The sequence below is a fragment of the Micromys minutus genome (genome assembly GCF_963924665.1).
Source record: "Micromys minutus genome assembly, chromosome: 6".
NCBI lineage: Eukaryota > Metazoa > Chordata > Mammalia > Rodentia > Muridae > Micromys > Micromys minutus.
In genome coordinates, this window is record NC_137975.1 from 2,017,337 (window position 1) to 2,035,805 (window position 18,469).

Consider the following 18,469-nt stretch of genomic DNA (forward strand, 5'->3'; position numbering starts at 1 on the left):
AAAGAGCCCTATGTACGGGTGTTTTTTGTGGCAGGGTTTTAAGTTCAGGATGACATTTAGTATGACTTTGAGGATGAATTGTTTGACATATTTAAGGTCTTGGGAGGTTCATTTAAGCAATACAGTACTCACTACTTGAGCGTAGGAGTAAGTAACACACAGTGCACATAAAAACCAGTCACCAAATCCCAAAATTACCGCCACAAAGTGGCACAGGTGTAACAATTTCTTTGAAAGTTTAAATAGTTATAAAACACTGGTAACAATATGAATACTTATTATATTACAAACAGATTAGTTCAGTACTAACTAACATACTACTAACAGATTAGTAAAGAGGGGGTAAATAAATCCTAGGAATTAAAGACCTGGAATAATTCATTCCATAGATGGTTCGATGGATTGTCCCAGGTACAGAAAGTAGGTATGATGTTCAATGTTCTATATTATTTTTATACAGATTTCATCCTTTTCTTGTCCTCATGGAAATCTCTGAGAAGCTATTGTAACCGAGTATGTGAGACTGGCTGTTTTGCTCTGGAGAGGATACGCGAGCGACTCACCAGGGTGAAGGGTTTTCATGCCGCATCTTAATCTCCTATTTAAATTTTGAGGGATACAAAGTCTCTACTAAGAATTACATGAAATGTTGAACAGTGAAAAACACAAACCACCTTCCTACCTTCTGTTTGATATTAATAGAGTCATATTAATATTAAATATAAAATGACTTAAATATGCAAAAATACGAAACAGTCACTCGGTTAGCTGTTTGGTTTTGGTGTTTTGATCTACATTTACCGTGAACTTTGAGGTTGTACTTCCTTTCTGCGGTCCCAGCTTCGTTGACAGCCACGCAGATGTACTCGCCATTGTTATGTGGTGTGACATGAGCGATTACCAACAGTGCGCCGTCTTCCAAGATAGAGACACCAGGTTCCTGCTCTGTCACCTCCCTGCCATTGTGTAACCACTTGATGGTTGGTTTAGGAGTACCTACGGAGGAGAATAAAACCCGTTTATAACAAAATTAGGGGAAATGTTATTTTTAAAAAAATTAAATCCATTCAGGACAGACAGACTTCCTGCTAGGACTCTAACGTGTAACCTGAGGCTCTTCCAAGGTAAGAGTGAAGTGACCACATTTAATGGCAGTTAGTGAATGACTCCAGTTCCTGATCAGTTTTCAGACTCATGGCTTCTAGCTGATCAACGTTGCTTTTCATCAGAAAACTCAGACTACAGGCAAAACAGTTTTTTTCCTGCTGAGTTCGCTACAGTAGTGACTAGGAGTGAAAAATGTGTGCAGTCATCAAATTGACAGGATACACAGGAGACTAGGTGTGAAGTAAACGTAGCAATGCGTGGTATTGTTACCAGAAAGCAGCAGGGACCCGCCCAACAAACAGAACTCACAGAGGGCGCAATCTGTGGCCTGTGGTTACCGGGGAAAGGCTCTATCTAGCAAACACAAGGACACCCACTGCCTAAAGCCCTGTCCAATATCCCATCTGCTCACTGAAAGACAAGAGCGCAATTCTTTAAAAGAAGTTGACAAGGCAACGAGAAAGAAATATTTTCCTGGATTAACTAATGGTGGCAGAATAAATGGGAGTCACGTGTTTGCAGCTCTAAATGATAAAAAAAAAAATGCTTTAAATACATAATAAAGCCAAAAGGGAGATTGCAGGCAGAAAATCAGTGATGGTGTTGTGAGTGTGTTATTAAGCAAAAATGTAAATGGCACTATTCTAAACACTTTAAAATTTGATTAATTTCTATACTGAAGACAAAGTACATTAAACAAAAACCAATAGGACTTCATAAGATATTGTTAGCAATCAATGTTAAGATAATAAACTTAATAAAAGTAGGATTACGGTCCAGGATAAGCCCAAAAGGACGACAGAAATATACACAATGTACTGGTGAAGCTAAATTCATTATTAACAAATGTCATACTGAAGCAGTTATGGAAGGCATATTCACAAAGGGAAAATGAAAAGATCCACATATTTCATCTCGGTCAGTGTGAGATTTTGACTAATGTGGAAAAATTGTACAGCTGACTCCTGCCTTCTGTCCATGCTCTGAGAAAAAAAAAAGGTTATAGTCACTCCCCTTTTTCCCATCTTTCCTTTGTGGATATCAATCAGACTTTGCCATTAATACTTATGGAAGTAACACATAAAAGGTAAATAGATGGGCAAAAAAAGCAGAATACTACCTTTTATTTTTATTTTTTAAAAGAATTATTTATCTATTTATTTAATGTATATGAGTGCACTGTAGCTTTTTGGTGTAGTCCTCAGACACACCAGAAGAGGGCATCAGATCCCATTACAAATGGTTGTGAGCCAGCATGTGGTTGCTGGGAATTGAACTCTGGAAGAGCAGTCAGTGCTCTTAACCACTGAGCCAACTCTGCAGCCTTTGACTGTAGTGACCTTTGACTTAAAAGTACTAGGATAATTGTTGTCACGACAACATTTATAACAAAGACAAGAGAAAGTGGGCCAATGAAATGACCCTTGCCATGAAGTCTGATGACTGATCTTGATCCCTAGAAACTACAGTGGAAGGAGAGAACTGAGTCCTCCAAATTGTTCACACACACTAATAATAATAATAATAATAATAATAATAATAATAATAATAATAATAATAATAAATAATAAACAATAAAAAGAAATCATGTAGCTACTTTCGAGTCTTCTCAAGAGCTGTAGTCCAGATGACATGAGGGCTAAGGAAAAGATGTTTCCTTTGCGGAAATGGAAGTCAGGAAAGCTAAGAGAGCAAAGGTGTAGGCAGACCGAGGAGCAGCTGTCCACAGCCAGGTAGGGTCCACCGGCAGCAGACACCACAGGACCTACAGGAACCCATACCATTCCTCTTCAGGTCTTGCCTCTCTTGTCCCCAGCAGCTCTGAGCACTGTTACTGCTAAGTTTATATGAAGGAGCTGAGCATTGGCTATTAAGCACAGGGAACTCCTAAGGCCTTCACTGCAGCCACCTCCAGGGAGCAGTAAGAAGAGACACACATGCTGACAGTGCTGACAGCACATTGTCAGTCACACCACAAGTCCGAGCTGAAGCTGCTGGAGATGGATGCCTGTGTGAGAGGATGTCTTTTATCATGGCTACTTGGCAAAGATGGCCAAGAAAACAGCCCTTTCTCACCCCCACAGTGGGGAGGGACTGGGCCAGCTCCTGGCTGAAAACATGGTAGTATTAAAGGAATAATACAGTTTTAAGAAAAACCACTGAGAAATGTGTTACATATGACACAGTCCCAGAATTACCAGTGTGGGTAGACTAGAAAAAAAGGAGGATTAAATCTGCCTCTCTATGAAGCCTTTCAAGGAGATGTCATCCAGCAGTAGCTGGACACGCACAAAGCTTGTAGACCCCACAGCTAAACATCAGGTGGCGTTCATAGGATCTTGTAGAGGAGTGGGGGATAGGACTGAGCCTGCTGGAGGAGTCAAGGGCACCACAAAACGACCTACGGAGTCAACTAACCTGGACCCATGCTGTTCACAGAAACTGAACCGCTAACCAGAGAGCACGCAAAGGCTGGATCTAAGCCCTACACATTTGTAGCAGACGTGCAGCTTGTTCCTCATGAGGTTCCCTAACAACTGGAGCAGAGGCGTCTCTGACTCTGTTACCTGCCAATGGATCCCCGTCCACTAACTGGACTGCCGGGTTGGGCCTCAGTGGGAGAGGGTGTGCTTAGTCCTGCTGGGACTGGATGTCCCAGATAGGGTGGTATCCAAGGGGACAATGGGGGAAAGGATTTGTAAGGGTGGTGCTGAGAGGAGAGGAGGAAAGGGGCTGCTGTCGGGATGTCAAGTGGATAAATTAATGACTAAGAAAGGATTAAAATAAAATTGACTCACATGGGTGACAGCCCTAATTTGCATTATTATTGATTAACATTATTAGGGAATGTTGTGAATAGGTCTACCAGGGCCATTTTTATAAAGACTTCCAGGAGGAAGGAAGTGAAAAGTGTTGAACTGTCTTGAGAAGAATATTAGATCAAGCAAGCTTGAAAGGTTGGGAGAGCCTTTTACTGAGAGAAGTAAATGTGGAAGGCACCAATTCAAGGAGTTGTTTGAAGCGAGGGCGTTTCTGTTCCGCTCAAACATTATAGGCAAGGTTGGCAGGTGGAATCTTACAAGCATGGTATTTGGATGCAGTGAAGGAGATTGGAGTCACCTCAACACATGACTGCAAGCCGTCATGCCCATGTCCCTGAGTCTTACGTACCTTTTGCAGGGCATGGCAATGTGACGCGCTGATTGGCCAGCCGTTCTTGGAGCTCGGTGTCAAAAGGAGGTTCCGGGTCTTCCACCGTGGGTGGTTCTGGTAGAAAAACAAATGCATCCTGTCTGGCTTCCCGTGGAGACTCTCACATTCCGATTCCCTTTACTTCGGTCACTTCATGATTTGCTGCCTTTCTGATGTCCTGACAGACACGTCTGTCTGCTGTTCAGTCACGTACCGTCATGTATGTCCCCATATCTGTTTCTTCATGTCCTTGCATTCCCACGCAAACCTCTGCACTCTTACCCACTGTAATACATTTCTTACAGGTATACTATTAAGAAATGCATTCCCATTTGGATGAATATTTTACCCAACCTGTGTACAGAGTCTGTAATTATGTACCCCTGAGATCTGCGAGAATATTGGAAATGCCTTTCTCCTTTGACTCTGAACATAGACACTTCGAAAGGTTTGTTGAATGAATAAATGAGCTAAATAAGCTCCCTACTGGCATCCTAGACCTTTGTTCCCCAAGAACTGTGATGTCCCTATTAAGTGCTAAGTGTAGTGCCAATGGCTATACCCCAGTGACCTAGTCTCCTGCCTTTGTACTGGCACTCCCTCTGGCAGGGTGAGACAGAAAACATCCACTGATTAGTTCCTGCCAGGCAGTAAGTTCTCCCTTCTGTCAAACTTCCTTAGAGAATTAGAGAATCCTACCTGGCAACCCAACTCAATTCCCAGAACAGTAATCCTAGTCTAACTCACCACCACACGTTTCCCTTCTCCATGAACCTTGTTTTCTCCTCTGATTGATTTATGTCTACTTGCACTAGATTAGCTCAAGAAACCTGGGGCTTTGGGTCACAGTGTCACCACCATATCCTAAACCATGACAGGCATTAAGTCCAACCTGCAAAAGAAACCTCGAAGTCAAGCCAACAACCGTGGAGGAGCAGTGAGCCGCGGCCGCTCAGGGGTCGGTTGAGGTGGGGTATGAGGTGAAACCCTTCTCTCCCGTCAGCTGCAGCTGCAAACTCTCCCAAACCAGAAACGCCGGGTGGGGGCCGTTCCCTAGGATCACTCCATTATATACACCAGGGACTTCAGTTTCAAAAGTAACCATGGAAACGCCATTCAGGCTTAGCGAACTGTGGCTTGCTTCTGGTTAATGCTCCCTTTAAAGCTAATGCTCCATGTAGAAACCCCTCCCCCCTAAGAGATCCACGATGGCCCGCCGTGGGTAGAGCTCGTGGGGTCTTGTTCCACTCCCCAGCCTCATCCGAGCAGACGTGTTTCTAAAGCGGAAACCCACCTTGGACCTGCAATGTGACCTCTGCTTCATCACTTCCGGCTATGTTTGCGGCGGCACAGGTATACGGGCCGGCATCTGAGATCGCAGCCTGCTCGATGCTTAGCACTCCATCCGGGCTACCAGGTTGCTCCCCTCCTTTCAACCGCACGGGCCTCCCGCCTTTAAGCCAGCTGATCACGGGAGGGGGCGAGCCATGGGCATTGCACGGGATGTCCACTCTCTGGCCGACCTGGACTTTTACGTGTCGATTACCTTGTTGTATTTTTGGAGGGACTAGAAAAATCGCAACTGAGCATTAATCATCAAATATTTAAAAGTCCCTGTCTTCTTTTGACGCTGAGTGAGAACTTCGTACCAAGAGGTCACACAAAAAGAAAAGAACTATTAGCTGAGTGAAGTGGGCATGCCAGCAAGCCTCCTGAGGCCCATTTCTTTAACACTCTAGGCAAAATTAACTGTGCAGGCGCAGTACTGAAAGATACAGCACTCCTGCCCCACACTTGAGGTGCAGTAAGCACTTAACAATGGCCCATTTCCTTAGTGGATAAGTAATGTAAGGTTAAAAGCCCCTTCAGGACCTATCTAGCGAGCAAACCAGAAAACAATTCTTTTTGTGTCAGTCAGTTTAATAAAAAAAACCACACAGACAGTATCTACTGTGTAAAGATAAAATACGCTGTGGTTAATACACGTAATGCCTGAGGACTCGTAAGCGATAGGACCCCCCAGGTGGATGGGATGCCGTTCCTGCTACTGGTCTAGAAAAGCAGCTAGGTTGACACCATCTCAGGGAATTTCCTCAGATATTCAGAAATCTGGGATCTCCACGTGCCATGGAGATCGGTAACCAGCGCACTGAAGGGACAAACAGTTGGTGGGATGTCATAAATTAAAGGGACAAGACATTTCCATCAGAGAAGCGTGATGTGACCGAATAATGACCGGAAGGAGCACTTTCTCAGTTTCTGTGTTCTTCGTACGTCAAATACTACTTTTTATAAAGCACGACGTTCCTCTGTGAGAGCAGAGCTAGCTCTCAATATTTTAAAACACATTTCCTCCGCTGCATGTCAACCCCAAAGAGATCAGTGAGTAAACCTCTGGACGCAATGAGAGCTAAACATGTAATCAATACACTTGGAGATCAAGAAGGGGAGATGTTGGTAGATGGCTACCGAACCATTTAGAATGGCAGACTTACAACTCAGAAATCTTTAGTCTACGTACAACTTGAAGATCCATGGTCACAAAGGCTCTGGCGCAGGGGACAGCATTATCACCGGTCAGCCTTTGAACACTCACCAAGGACACTTAACTTAACGGCCTGAGTCACATTCCCAGCAATATTTGTAGCAACACATAGATACATCCCACTGTCTGAAACGCGTGTCTCTGGGATCTTCATTGATCCAGAAGAGAGGAACGTGTGTCTAAAAGGGAAACCAGACATTAGACCACAGAACAGGAGAATGCAAGCATCCCCTGCAGGGCAGCGCCTCAGCATGACATCACGGCGCCTCAGCGTGACATCATCATGCCTCAGCATGACATCACCATGCCTCAGCATGACATCATCGTGCCTCAGCATGACATCACCGCGCCTCAGTGAGACATCATCGCGCCTCAGCGTGACATCACCGTGCCTCAGCGTGACATCATCGCGCCTCAGCATGACATCACCGCGCCTCAGCATGACATCACCACGCCTCAGCATGACATCATCGCGCCTCAGCGTGACATCATCGCGCCTCAGCATGACATCATCGCGCCTCAGCATGACATCACTGCACCTCAGGGAGACATTACCAAGCTATGTGCAACTTTGGAAACAGTTCTGTCTACTGTAGCGCATAGAAACAGAATTCTCCTAATTATCTTTCTATACGATGTCATTATCGACAGAAAATCCTTTTTTTTTTCTTTTTCCTTTAAATCTAACTCAGTTGTTTTGAAGCACCAGATGGCTGCACACTTCCGTGTGTCAGAAAGTTTCCGCTACACAGAGCAAATGTGTGTTGTAAACATTTCAACTTATTTTGAATATTTTTCCTCCTTTTCTGTTTTTGTTAGCACATGCTACTGAGCACACGCATGGCCTGCATTGTATGTTTCTATATGACTTAAAGTATTAGGTCATTGTATGTTTCTATATGACTTAAAGTATTAGGTCATTGTATGTTTCTATATGACTTAAAGCATTAGGTCATTGTATGTTTCTATATGACTTAAAGTATTAGGTCATTGTATGTTTCTATATGACTTAAAGTATTAGGTCATAGTCACGCCGCTCGTTCTCGCAGCTTCTCACCTTCATTCATCTTCTGAACCCCGTCTTTCTGAAGACTCAATGCATTTAAATAGGGTTTCTCACAGGGCAGGGATAGAAAGCTTTTTCACAAAGCTGTTGGGCAACATACTGGTGACTTCATCTTTTATTTTTTGCAGTGCTTGACAAATACTTGAGTGTGTTTCGGTAAAGGCAAATAAAAGTATATCTTTTAAAATGTGTCTTTAGTATCTACCTCATTAAATAACGAGGTACTGGGGGTTATTAAGTATTATTAAAGTTGTATTAAAGTATATTTCCAGGAACCGTCAGAGCCACATAGACCAACCGTGCATCAAGGTTTCTTACAGAGCTAAGTCAAGCTGGAGTTAAGAACAGAGACTTCCAAGATGGCAAACGGATGCACAGGAGCACATGATATTTCCAGTATTAGAGGGAGTATGGAGGTAGACAGGAAGGGCCTGAGAATGTACTTCAGCGGGAGAGTATTTATCTAGAATGTATAAGGTCCTGGGTTCAAGCCCAGCAAACAAACAAGTACACACCATACGGAGAAGATTTACTACTCAAAATGATCCTGGGTAATTGTTTTTCTCAACTGAGAAAAAATAATCTAAACTAGAGTACTACTTAACACAAGATAAAAATTCAGAGAGTGGAGTCTCAACTGTGAAAAGTAAATCTCTTAAAAAAATAAAACATTTAATGTTTTGACTATAATCTCAAAGCAATGCAAGAAATATAACCCTTCAAAGCACAGGTTAATTCTTTGAAGTCTTTAAAAGCATTAAAAACTTATCCTCAAACAAACAAACAAACAAACAAAACCCCACCATTCTTAAGTAAACTTAAAACCATAGTGACTGAAAGAAACATTTCAATAGACATGTCAGAGAAAAATTTGTTATCAAAAACAAATATCAAATATACATGTCCAGCGAGAAAAAGACAAGTCATCAAAGAACTGTGAAGGCACTTTAAAGAGGCAGTTCACAGACAGCATGAATGACCATGAACAGGTACATGTATCTCGTGCTCAAAGTCAGTCCCATAAAATACAAAAGCGCTTCAAGTCTCTGCCAGACTGGGGCTGTCTCTCCCACTATGTCAGACAAGGCAGCCCAGCTAGAAGAACAGATTCCATGCATAGGCAACAGCTTTTGGGAAGTGCCAGGGTGGGTGGGTGGGGACACACAGAGGTCCCCACCCACTCAGAGAAGAAGAGGGACTCATTGGGGGTAGAATTGTGGGAGGGACAACTGGGAGTGGTCAGTAAGTAAGATATAAAGTTAATAAGTAAAAGATTAAATTAAATTAGAAAAATTCAGAAGCATTCAAAAGATCCTATCTCACACCCACTGAAAGGCAGAGACATTTAAACCAGCCAACGCTGCATATTCCTTAGGAACTGCAGCCTGGTCCTCTGAATCCTGTTACTGGAAAATAAAAGAAGAACTAAGGGCACTACCTCCAAGACTGGAAGGAGGAATCCGTTCTGACAAGGAAACATAGTTTTATGTCACATAAACCCCCATGCATGTGCATGCAAGCAGCATATTAAAAAGCTTTGAAAAGAAAGTAGTTCAAAAGAAATAACAAGAAGACCACAGCATCTACAAGAAGGGTAATGGCTGAATGAAAGGTCGGCTGCATGTAGTAGACTAGTTCCAGTGAATGTGCTGACTCTGTGTACAACAGTGAGTGTGTCACATAGACTGGTTCTGGTGAATGTGCTGACTCTGTGTACAACAGTGAGTGTGTGCACACAGACTAGTTCCAGTGAATGTGCTGACTCTGTGTACAACAGTGAGTGTGTGCACACAGACTGGTTCTGGTGAATGTGCTGACTCTGTGTACAACAGTGAGTGTGTGCACATAGACTAGTTCCAGTGAATGTGCTGACTCCGTGTGTACAGTAGTGAGTGTGTGTCACACAATAAAGCAAGGAGTGAAATATTAATACTATATGTAAGAGGTTCAAACTAGATATGGAAGAGAAAACAAGATGGAAACCATTTTTAGGATTACTTACAGCTGAAAGGTTGTTGAAAAAAGAGAGGAAGAAAATCCTGGCTGGGAAAGGTGTAACAGGATTGCTTTATAAGTAACTCTATATTTTACTTTATAATGTTTAGAAAAATTCTTCCAAGTGAGTAAAATTATATAAAGTTGTTCCTGTTATTTCTATCGTCAGTAGCAGAAAAATACTCATATAAATTCATAGCTTTACAATTTTATGCCAATAAGCCTAATAAATGATAGCAAGCAACTACAATTTTACTTTTAGAATGATTTATGTTTATTTTATGTGCATGAGTGTTTGAATGTGAGTATGTGCCTCCACATGGGTCAGGATTTCGTGGCGGCAGATCCCCTGAAACTGGACTTACACGTGTTTGTGAGCTGCCATGTGAGCTCTAGAAATGAAACCCGGGTCCTCTGCAAGAGGAGCGAGTGCTCATAACCACTGAGCCATCTCTCCAACACACTATCTCATGGAACTGTCTCCAGAAAGCACAGTCTCATTGTATAAATAAAAGATATAAAATGCAAAGGTGTCCCTTGGAATTAGGTAATCTTTGGGTGACAGAGATGTCTTAGCCCAGATGACAACAAGCACTGTGTCCTGGCATTCTTGCTGGGTCACTTAGCTTATAAATGACATCATCTCAATGGGCCTTTATTTATGGATGTGTTTAACCAGAATGGCAAAAGTCAAGTCTCATACATGACAGTGGTTTCTGTGTTTTACTTCCTCTCTGGGAGTGACAGAATTCTGCATGCTGTATATAGTGGGATGAGAGAGACGCACCCAGAAATCTGCTCCATCTCAAAAATTACCCAGTAAAATGCCCCGGTGGGTACTATGGCAAAGCCGTCTTAGCATTTACAACCTTGGGAAATGAGGTTCGAGGTGTAGGTAACTCAGATGTGCAGGTGAATGAGCCCAAACATACGTTACATTTTGATACATTTGCAGCAATTAGAGGCACCATTCCAGCAGTGTTGCTTTCGACCTGGATCTCCTTCCTACCTTGGAGAATACGGAGAGATGAGTTGGCTATCTTTGGCCCATGTAATGATTGGTGGAGGTAAGCTCTTAGCTTCACAGGGAAGTGTTGCCTCCTTCCCAGCCAGGACAGAGATCTCCACAGGCTTATCTTGGGACAGTCCTCTTTGGTCCCCAAACACTCTGGGTCTTACTAAAAGAAACACAGAATGTGGAAGTGGGAAATAATGCATCGAAAAACAATCATAGTTTCATTTAACTTGAAATAACTTCTAAGGCTCTTAAATAATTTCCAAGACTCCTGTTGCAATATCCTCTTCAACCCAAATAAACCCATGCAATGAAAACACAACTCAGTAATTAGAAACACAAGCTGTGCGTCTATATTGGGCAGATTTACTACTACGCTCTCTATTCCCCTCCTAGGAGATCCCTTCTCATTTGTCATTTTTCCAGGCCTCCTGTCCCCGCTGCTTCCTCTCCTTCTCCTCTCTTGACTCCTCCTCTTCCGTTTTTCTCCCTGACTCCTCCCCTTCCGTTTTACTCTCTGACTCCTCCCCTTCCGTTTTACTCTCTGACTCCTCCTCTTCCATTTCCTCTCCGCTTTCCCACCTCCTCACCCTGTCCGATCATGTATTGACTTAACATAAATCTACAGACTCCCAAGATTCTGGGTACATCTGAAACTTCCTGTTAAGTCATTTAAAGAGAGAGCTAGAAGGAAATGAACAGTGAACTTTGCTCCCCAGTCATCTGAGATGGCCTCAGGTCTGCTCGGAGGAGCGGTAGTCCCTGAAACAGAAGGCGGCTGCTACCCAAGACACCGCTGAGGCTTGGCTCCACAAGGAGGTTTAACTAACTGCTGTCTCTGCAAAATGTTGAATGTGGTAAACAGACTTCTTGGGGAAAATGGCATGGAATTTTCCAAAAGGTTATACAATTGCTTCCCTGCAAATCACAATCTAAGTAGAGGTGGTTTTTGGTTGGCACTGAAATTTAAAAAAGAAAAAAAAAAAAGGTTCTTTGTTTACACGTCAACGTAGGGGCGAGCTCCACCTTTGGGTACCTTCCTATGGAAGAAGTGAGACTGCGCATGCACAGGGAACCCTTCGGGTGGCTCTCACCATAGACAGTCAGCTGCACTTTCCTCTTGGCATAGCCGGCAGCGTTTGTGGCTGTGCAGGTGTACTCTCCGCTCTCCTCGCTTCCCGGCGACACCACGTACAGACTCCCGTCAGCCCCTGCAGCAAACCTGGCGCTGTCCTCCGGTATCAGCTCTCCTTTCTGTAAATGCAACAAAGCACACTGGTTCTCCATGTCTTTTTCTTTCTTTTTTTTTTTTTTTTAAAGAGAAAAAAGGATAAAGGAATAGCTTTATATTTGGAAGTGTAAACAAAGAGAAAAATACCTCCAAGGGGTGAAAAGCTAGATTTGAAAAATGTTAATTAGGAGTGAGTTGTTTATAAGAGGAACTAAATAAACAAACACACTAGCAAGGGTATTCCTCCATCCTACGCGATGCCTCTTTTACCATACAGCCACCTAAAGGACAAGGACAGTCTAACCTCACAGAGGTGACTGGCACCACCACAGCCATCTCTGTGCACAATAGCAAGGTGATCTTGTATATGCATTAAGTGTTTTACCCTCGCTGTCTAATTAACCTCAGTTTCCAATTCAGAGTCCTATAGCACAGAGACAAGGTAGAAAAAAAGCCCCAAATAACTAAGTTCGTCAAGAGGTGAGCTGGCCTTGAACCCCAGTAGTTAGGTCCCTGAGTCCAAGTTCTTATCTTCTGCGTTTGGCCATAGCATAAGGGCCACTTGGAAGCACCTGTCCTTGCACTTTCTTTAAAGTGGCCCGTGTCTGCAGTGTGCCAGTGCTGTGCCCTTTCAGGCTTATCTTCCCGGTTGTAATTATGCCTGGGCCACAAAAATCAGCATCAACTTCTAAGATTTTTTTTTTCCTAGATGAGAAAATCAGATGGAACAAGAAACTGTTTGGCAGTTCTCATGGTGTGAGTAGTGCATTCTTCTACCCTGTCATGACTTTTACAGGGTATTTTATCTGTAAGATTCAAGTTTGTTTGTTGAAAACATGCCACTTAAACAAAGACTGGACTTTCTTTCTAGGTGAGGGTTTCATCAGTATAGAATAGTAGTGAAAGATCAGTCACATGATGGGAATATAGAGGAAATACATGGATCTGTATAGGTGATTTATACTCTCTGGTTATACATAGACCATGCAGCCAATCACACTCATGCAGGAGCTTAAAATGTCTTTGATTCAGTGACTTCAGATGCTTGAAGTACACACAAGAGTGGTCGCCACAGTAGGAAAGGCTGTGTGCCAACAACTGTTGTAAACACTTTCTATTTGTAGCAGAACCATCCTTGTCCCCTCCCCTTGGTCCCCTTGGTTCTACAGAAGCTCCACATAATGCTGTAGGCCATCTTTCTCTCGGTTTCCACGGAGATGCTGGTACCTCCAGAAGGCGCATGTCCTGGACCTACATCCCACTTCCTGCCCAGCAGAGGAACCCTTCTGAGATGCATCTACCTGCTTCCTGAAAGGATATCCAGAACACTACACCTTCCTGACAGCCACAGAGGGAGCCAGCTCAGGGAATGCCTCTAAACCCTCTTGTTCTTTACCCTCTCACTGTCCTGCTGAAACCTTCGGAGAGACCTCTGTAAGTCACCCCAACGCTGTATTTCAGGGGACCTCGCCAGATCTATAATTTACCTTTGACCAAGTGATGGTTGGCTTGGGAACCCCGCTCGCTCTGCACGGTAAAGTTACCGGAACGCCTTCAATGGTGCTGAGGATCTGCTGACCGTGCTGAATGCTTGGAAGAACTGGATACGGAAGTAAGGTTAGCATCTGAGCAACTGTTCTTCCGCTAGCATGATACACTTGAAATTGAACATTTTCAATATATTCTTAAGGCTTATGAAAAGAGGTGACTTTACATAATACCAGTAAGGAAATGCACGGCCAAAATTACAGGAAGTACAATCTGGACAGGTCTAATAGCTTAAAGTCAAGTGTCACCTGATGTCTCCTATGGTGACCTTCCTAAAGAAAACACAAAAGTGCTGAGGAAAATCAGCTATTTCTTGAACATTCCAGATAGATTGCAGTCGAACAGTGGTAGACATGTCTTTGGAACGCATCTTTCTTACTGTCCGCTACCCACTAGGCTCCCACAAGTTGGTGCAAGCATGCCTGCCACCACCGCTTACTAAATACACCCGATGTCCAAAAGAGTGGCTTCATGCTTTACCAGGTATAAACAAACTAAAGAAGGATGGTGCATTGAGAAGAATTTAGTGAAATCATAGAGATCCTGGGCATTCACATGTAAGCTGATAAAACAAGGACAAGTTCCTCATTCTTTCCTTAGGAAACGCATACCTTTGCCTTTAGGAAGCTAGAGAGAACTCAGTAGCACGTGGGTAGGCACAGAAGCAAAAGGAAATCTCTGTTTTCTTTGTTCTCAGTGAGGACCAACACATGTCCAAATGACCGATACACAGCAACCTCAAGGCTTCCACACAGGAATGTTTGCTAAGCTTTCTGTCACATGCTGTGGGAAGGTGAGACTAGGACCCTTCCCTGCCACCCAATGACTTCCTGCATTTTCTTGCTTAAAGTCAGAATTTTCCAGAATTGTCATTTTACTCTGGGATAGAAATTGACTAGAACAGAAGACGCTGTAGACCCCCGAGTGCAAGAACTCCTCAGAAGGCTAAAGTGACGTATCTTATTCACTCATCCTTTCCTATGGCTGGCATTAGTCTTCAGCTAATTTTGTCCTAGAGACTTGGCAGCCTGTCTCCAGCTCCAGGCAAGAGCATAGAGCAACTCATGAAAGCAACAAATTTAATTTCCAGGATCACGACAGAAGACGAAACTCTCAAGTATGCTGTCAATTTGTGGCAACATAAGGGAATGGCATGTTTTTAAAAGCTGTACAAAGTTAGACAGTAGTGAAGAAAAGTTGCAAATTTAGGTCAGTTTTGAGTCTTGATGACATCTGGGTGTGGAGAACAGTTTCTCTCCAGATTGTGAGTCTTCATGAATCAGTGTGACAGTTAAATTTTGTTCTTTTCATCTGCGTTTGCATTTGAATTCATTTCATGTTCATTCTTTTGATAAAAATCTCTTCCTTTTTAGGATTACATGAGCACCTTTCATAGTGGGTCCTGATGGGACAATTCAAAAGGAACCCCTTATGGACATGAAGTAGGTATAAAGCCCCCAGGCTTTGTGTTCTGCTGGGTTTGATGCCCTAATCATCAGACAGAGTTTTTTTTTTTATGCTATTGACTAAATCAGGTTTATTTCTTTTTCTTTTTTCTTTTTTTGTTTTGGATTGAAATGAATCAGAAAGAGTTCTGAAACTTTTAAACTTTAGTCATTAAAACGTTTCATGTCTCAGTAAATTGGGTCACTGGGTTGTCTGTCTTCTCACCTCTGTGACAGAGCAAACACAGGACGAAGCCATTTCCCTGCAACTGAGATTCTGGCCTCAGCATCCTTCTCAACACAACTGCCTATATAGTCACTAAGAGAATATGGGAAGATGCTATGAGGATGTTCCACCTCTACATCCATAAATTAGTCTACAGTGCTCTCCAAAAAAAAAAAAAAAAAAAAAAAAAAACCTATGCCCTGTTCTTTAAAAATAGTCACACAGTGCCATGGAATCCAACGTGCCTTTATTATTCGAGGCTATAACTAAGTTTAAGTCACTTGGGGGTACTTATTTAAAACCTCCCAAGAACATGTCAAGCGATTTTGGTGGCCATTAGCATAAAGCCAGAGAAGGAAATGGTTTGTAGCCATTGGCAGTTTCCTCAGCCAGAACAAAATGTCAGCAGATCGAGTTCCAAACTCAGAGTCTTAATAAAGACTGACTCAGTGAGTGAAACCAAGCACCTTAGCTTCTTTTTCCTAAGACCTTCACTTTAGTGTATAATTTATTTTTAATATTATATTATAAAAACAACGTAGGAGACTCTTAAAAACAAATATAAATTTCCATGAGAATCGCTTAAACTATGAAGCTGTCCATTGTTATTAAGATTAAAAAAAAAGTCTAGTAACTGCTACAAGTAGGAAAAATTGCCTCTGGATTTTCTTATTCTGTGACCTTTAAATTATGTAACATGTAAAAAAATTGTTTGAAGCACATGGTACATAAGATGACCTTCAGAAAAGTTTAGGTCATATTTAGCTCCAACACAGAGGGGTCATTAATAAGGACATGTTTGTTGTACAATCCAAAAAAAAAAAAAAAAAAGACAATTTAAGGCAATTTGGATGGTACACTAAGTTCAGCTTGCCTGAAATTAAAATGCATTTTTAAACATGATTCTTTGAGAGCTCAGTCCCCTTTTATCAATTAAGAAACCACTTATAAAGCCCGCGGCCAGACTTGGCTTCTAATCCCCAGACGCCTTTTTGTGTACATAGTGAAGGGAAATCTGGAAACAGTATTAACAAAGTAGACATTGTTCAAGAAATATAAAATAACAATTGGAAGGAAGCTCTCCTTCTTGTAATTAGAGGAACAGAGTTATTTGATTAAAACCTATGAGCCCTGTTTTGAACAAGGTTTGGAAGCAATTACATCGGGTCTTTCTTACCGTGCACGGCCACAGAGGTTGTTTGGTTACTGGTTCCAGCGACATTACTGGCCACACATGTGTATTCGCCTCCGTCCTGAAGCTGAACTCTTTCAATATGGAGGCTCCCATCGCTACGCACAGTTATGTAGGGATTTTGTACCAACTTTCAAATGGAATAAAAAAAGTCATTTATTTTTCATTTGAAAAGGCAGAAATTTGTCTAAGCCTAAATCAGATCTGTTTGGTTTTCTCAATTGAATTATTAAATTTATTATAAAGCAAACTGGGATTTTAGCACCATTGTGTTAAAAAAGATCAACACAGATGTTCTGAAGAATTTATCAATCATATCTAATCGTCATATCTCTCCAGAATTATACCTAACATTTGCTATCGGAGAGCTATGTCCATCCCGGAAAGGGGACTGATCGAGGTGCTCCTGATTTTGTGTTTCTGTAAGTTCTGTTGTCCAAAACTCAAACTTTACTAGTAGTTCTTTCTTTTAGTCGAAATAGTTCTTTGCAGGATGGTTTCCTCATGCTAGCAAGCTCCTTGCTGTGTTTGATGTTTTCATTCTTGTACTGTGGTACCTACTAGAGCAAGGGAAGGAGGCTTCATCTCAGCGCCCACCCCTGTCAGGTGACAGGCTCAAAAGCAAGGCCACAGTACAATCCAGAAATGGTGTCAGAGAAGGATGGCGATATTTTAGTTTAAAAGCGATTATTTCTAAGCCTCTGTCATGTTACATGTTACTGCCCAGTTAGCCTCATAACTAAGGATTTTTTTCTATAAGGCATACTGCATTTCTTTTATGTAAATATGAATAAGCTTGAAATTACTCATATGGATCCGATTCACTGCTAACGAGTGCTTCTGAGGACACTCAGTCCAGATACTCTGGAATCCAGGAGAAGTGGTCTGAACAAGAGGAAGCTCTGTGTCAACAGAGGACACACTTACAGGAAATTTTCTAAAACCTGATATGTTTGCTGCCCACATCCTTTTCTAATTAAAAGTTATACACTAATAAATAGTTAGCAATATGCTACGGATCTACTTTCTCAAAACAATTCTTTAAAATCCAAGCTCCACATAATATAAATGACATGAACAGCGTTACCAAAGATGGACCGCCCTCAGACCTACAGCAGTGGGTGAGCAGTTGAGACCCAAACTCTTGCAGAGAGCGGAGTCTGGGTCTCAGAACTAACATCAGCAGCTTAAAATGGTTTGTACGTCTCTCTTGTTTGGACTCCGAATCCTATACTCACACGTAAACCCATACATACAATTATAAAATTTTTTTTTCAAGAAAACCTTTGTTACACTAACAGAATATGCACACACATGTATGTAATTGGGCTTTCTGTGTTTGCGACGTAAAGCATTAATTCTTAAGAAAAACTAAACAAAAAGGGCACGTGTTGAAACATCATTACCATGGCTGAGTTCTTCATCCACTTCCGTTCTGGAATGGGATTTCCAGCTAACAGAGTACAAGGCAGAGTCAGAGGCTGTCCTTCAATAACGCTGGTCACGGAAGGGCCGATTCCAATAAGCGGGGCGACTGCATCGGAGAAAGATCATTCAGCTTCACGAAGACGGGGGCGTGGTTATTGTAAAGAAGGGTGACTACGAACTATGTTGTTTAAAACTGGAGTTTTCAGGAACAGGACTTTAAAGTTGAACAGAAATAAGCCTGAATGAGGATATAACGGGTCGAAGTAGGGCTGGTAGGAGGTATTTCCCACGGAAATAGAGAGGAAAGAGAAGAGCCTACACAGAACAGCAGTGTCAGGGCGAGATGCTCACAGCACATGCATTAGAACGGAGAGTGCGTGAGGGTGCTTGTGAGGGGAAACCTGGAATTATCAGAAGCCACTCTTGCGGGAAACAGCCCGAAAGAGAACAGGCTGGGCACAGTAGGAATCATCGGGACC

General features: G+C 42.4%; 1 protein-coding gene across 1 annotated transcript in view; it reads right to left on the bottom strand.

The window, feature by feature from the left end:
- The window catches only part of HMCN1 (hemicentin 1), a gene marked incomplete at its 3' end in the record, with an annotated part of 402,129 nt that overhangs the window by 173,680 nt on the left and 209,980 nt on the right, over positions 1-18,469 (bottom strand). Inside the window, exons 18-26 of the mRNA XM_080917798.1 lie at positions 17,969-18,096; positions 16,548-16,692; positions 13,639-13,751; positions 12,015-12,174; positions 10,915-11,083; positions 6,896-7,023; positions 5,594-5,866; positions 4,279-4,374; positions 802-996 (exon numbers count right to left, since the gene is read on the bottom strand). Of these exons, the coding sequence (XP_080773924.1) occupies positions 802-996; positions 4,279-4,374; positions 5,594-5,866; positions 6,896-7,023; positions 10,915-11,083; positions 12,015-12,174; positions 13,639-13,751; positions 16,548-16,692; positions 17,969-18,096 (1,407 nt within the window). The remainder of the gene's footprint in view (positions 1-801; positions 997-4,278; positions 4,375-5,593; positions 5,867-6,895; positions 7,024-10,914; positions 11,084-12,014; positions 12,175-13,638; positions 13,752-16,547; positions 16,693-17,968; positions 18,097-18,469) is intronic.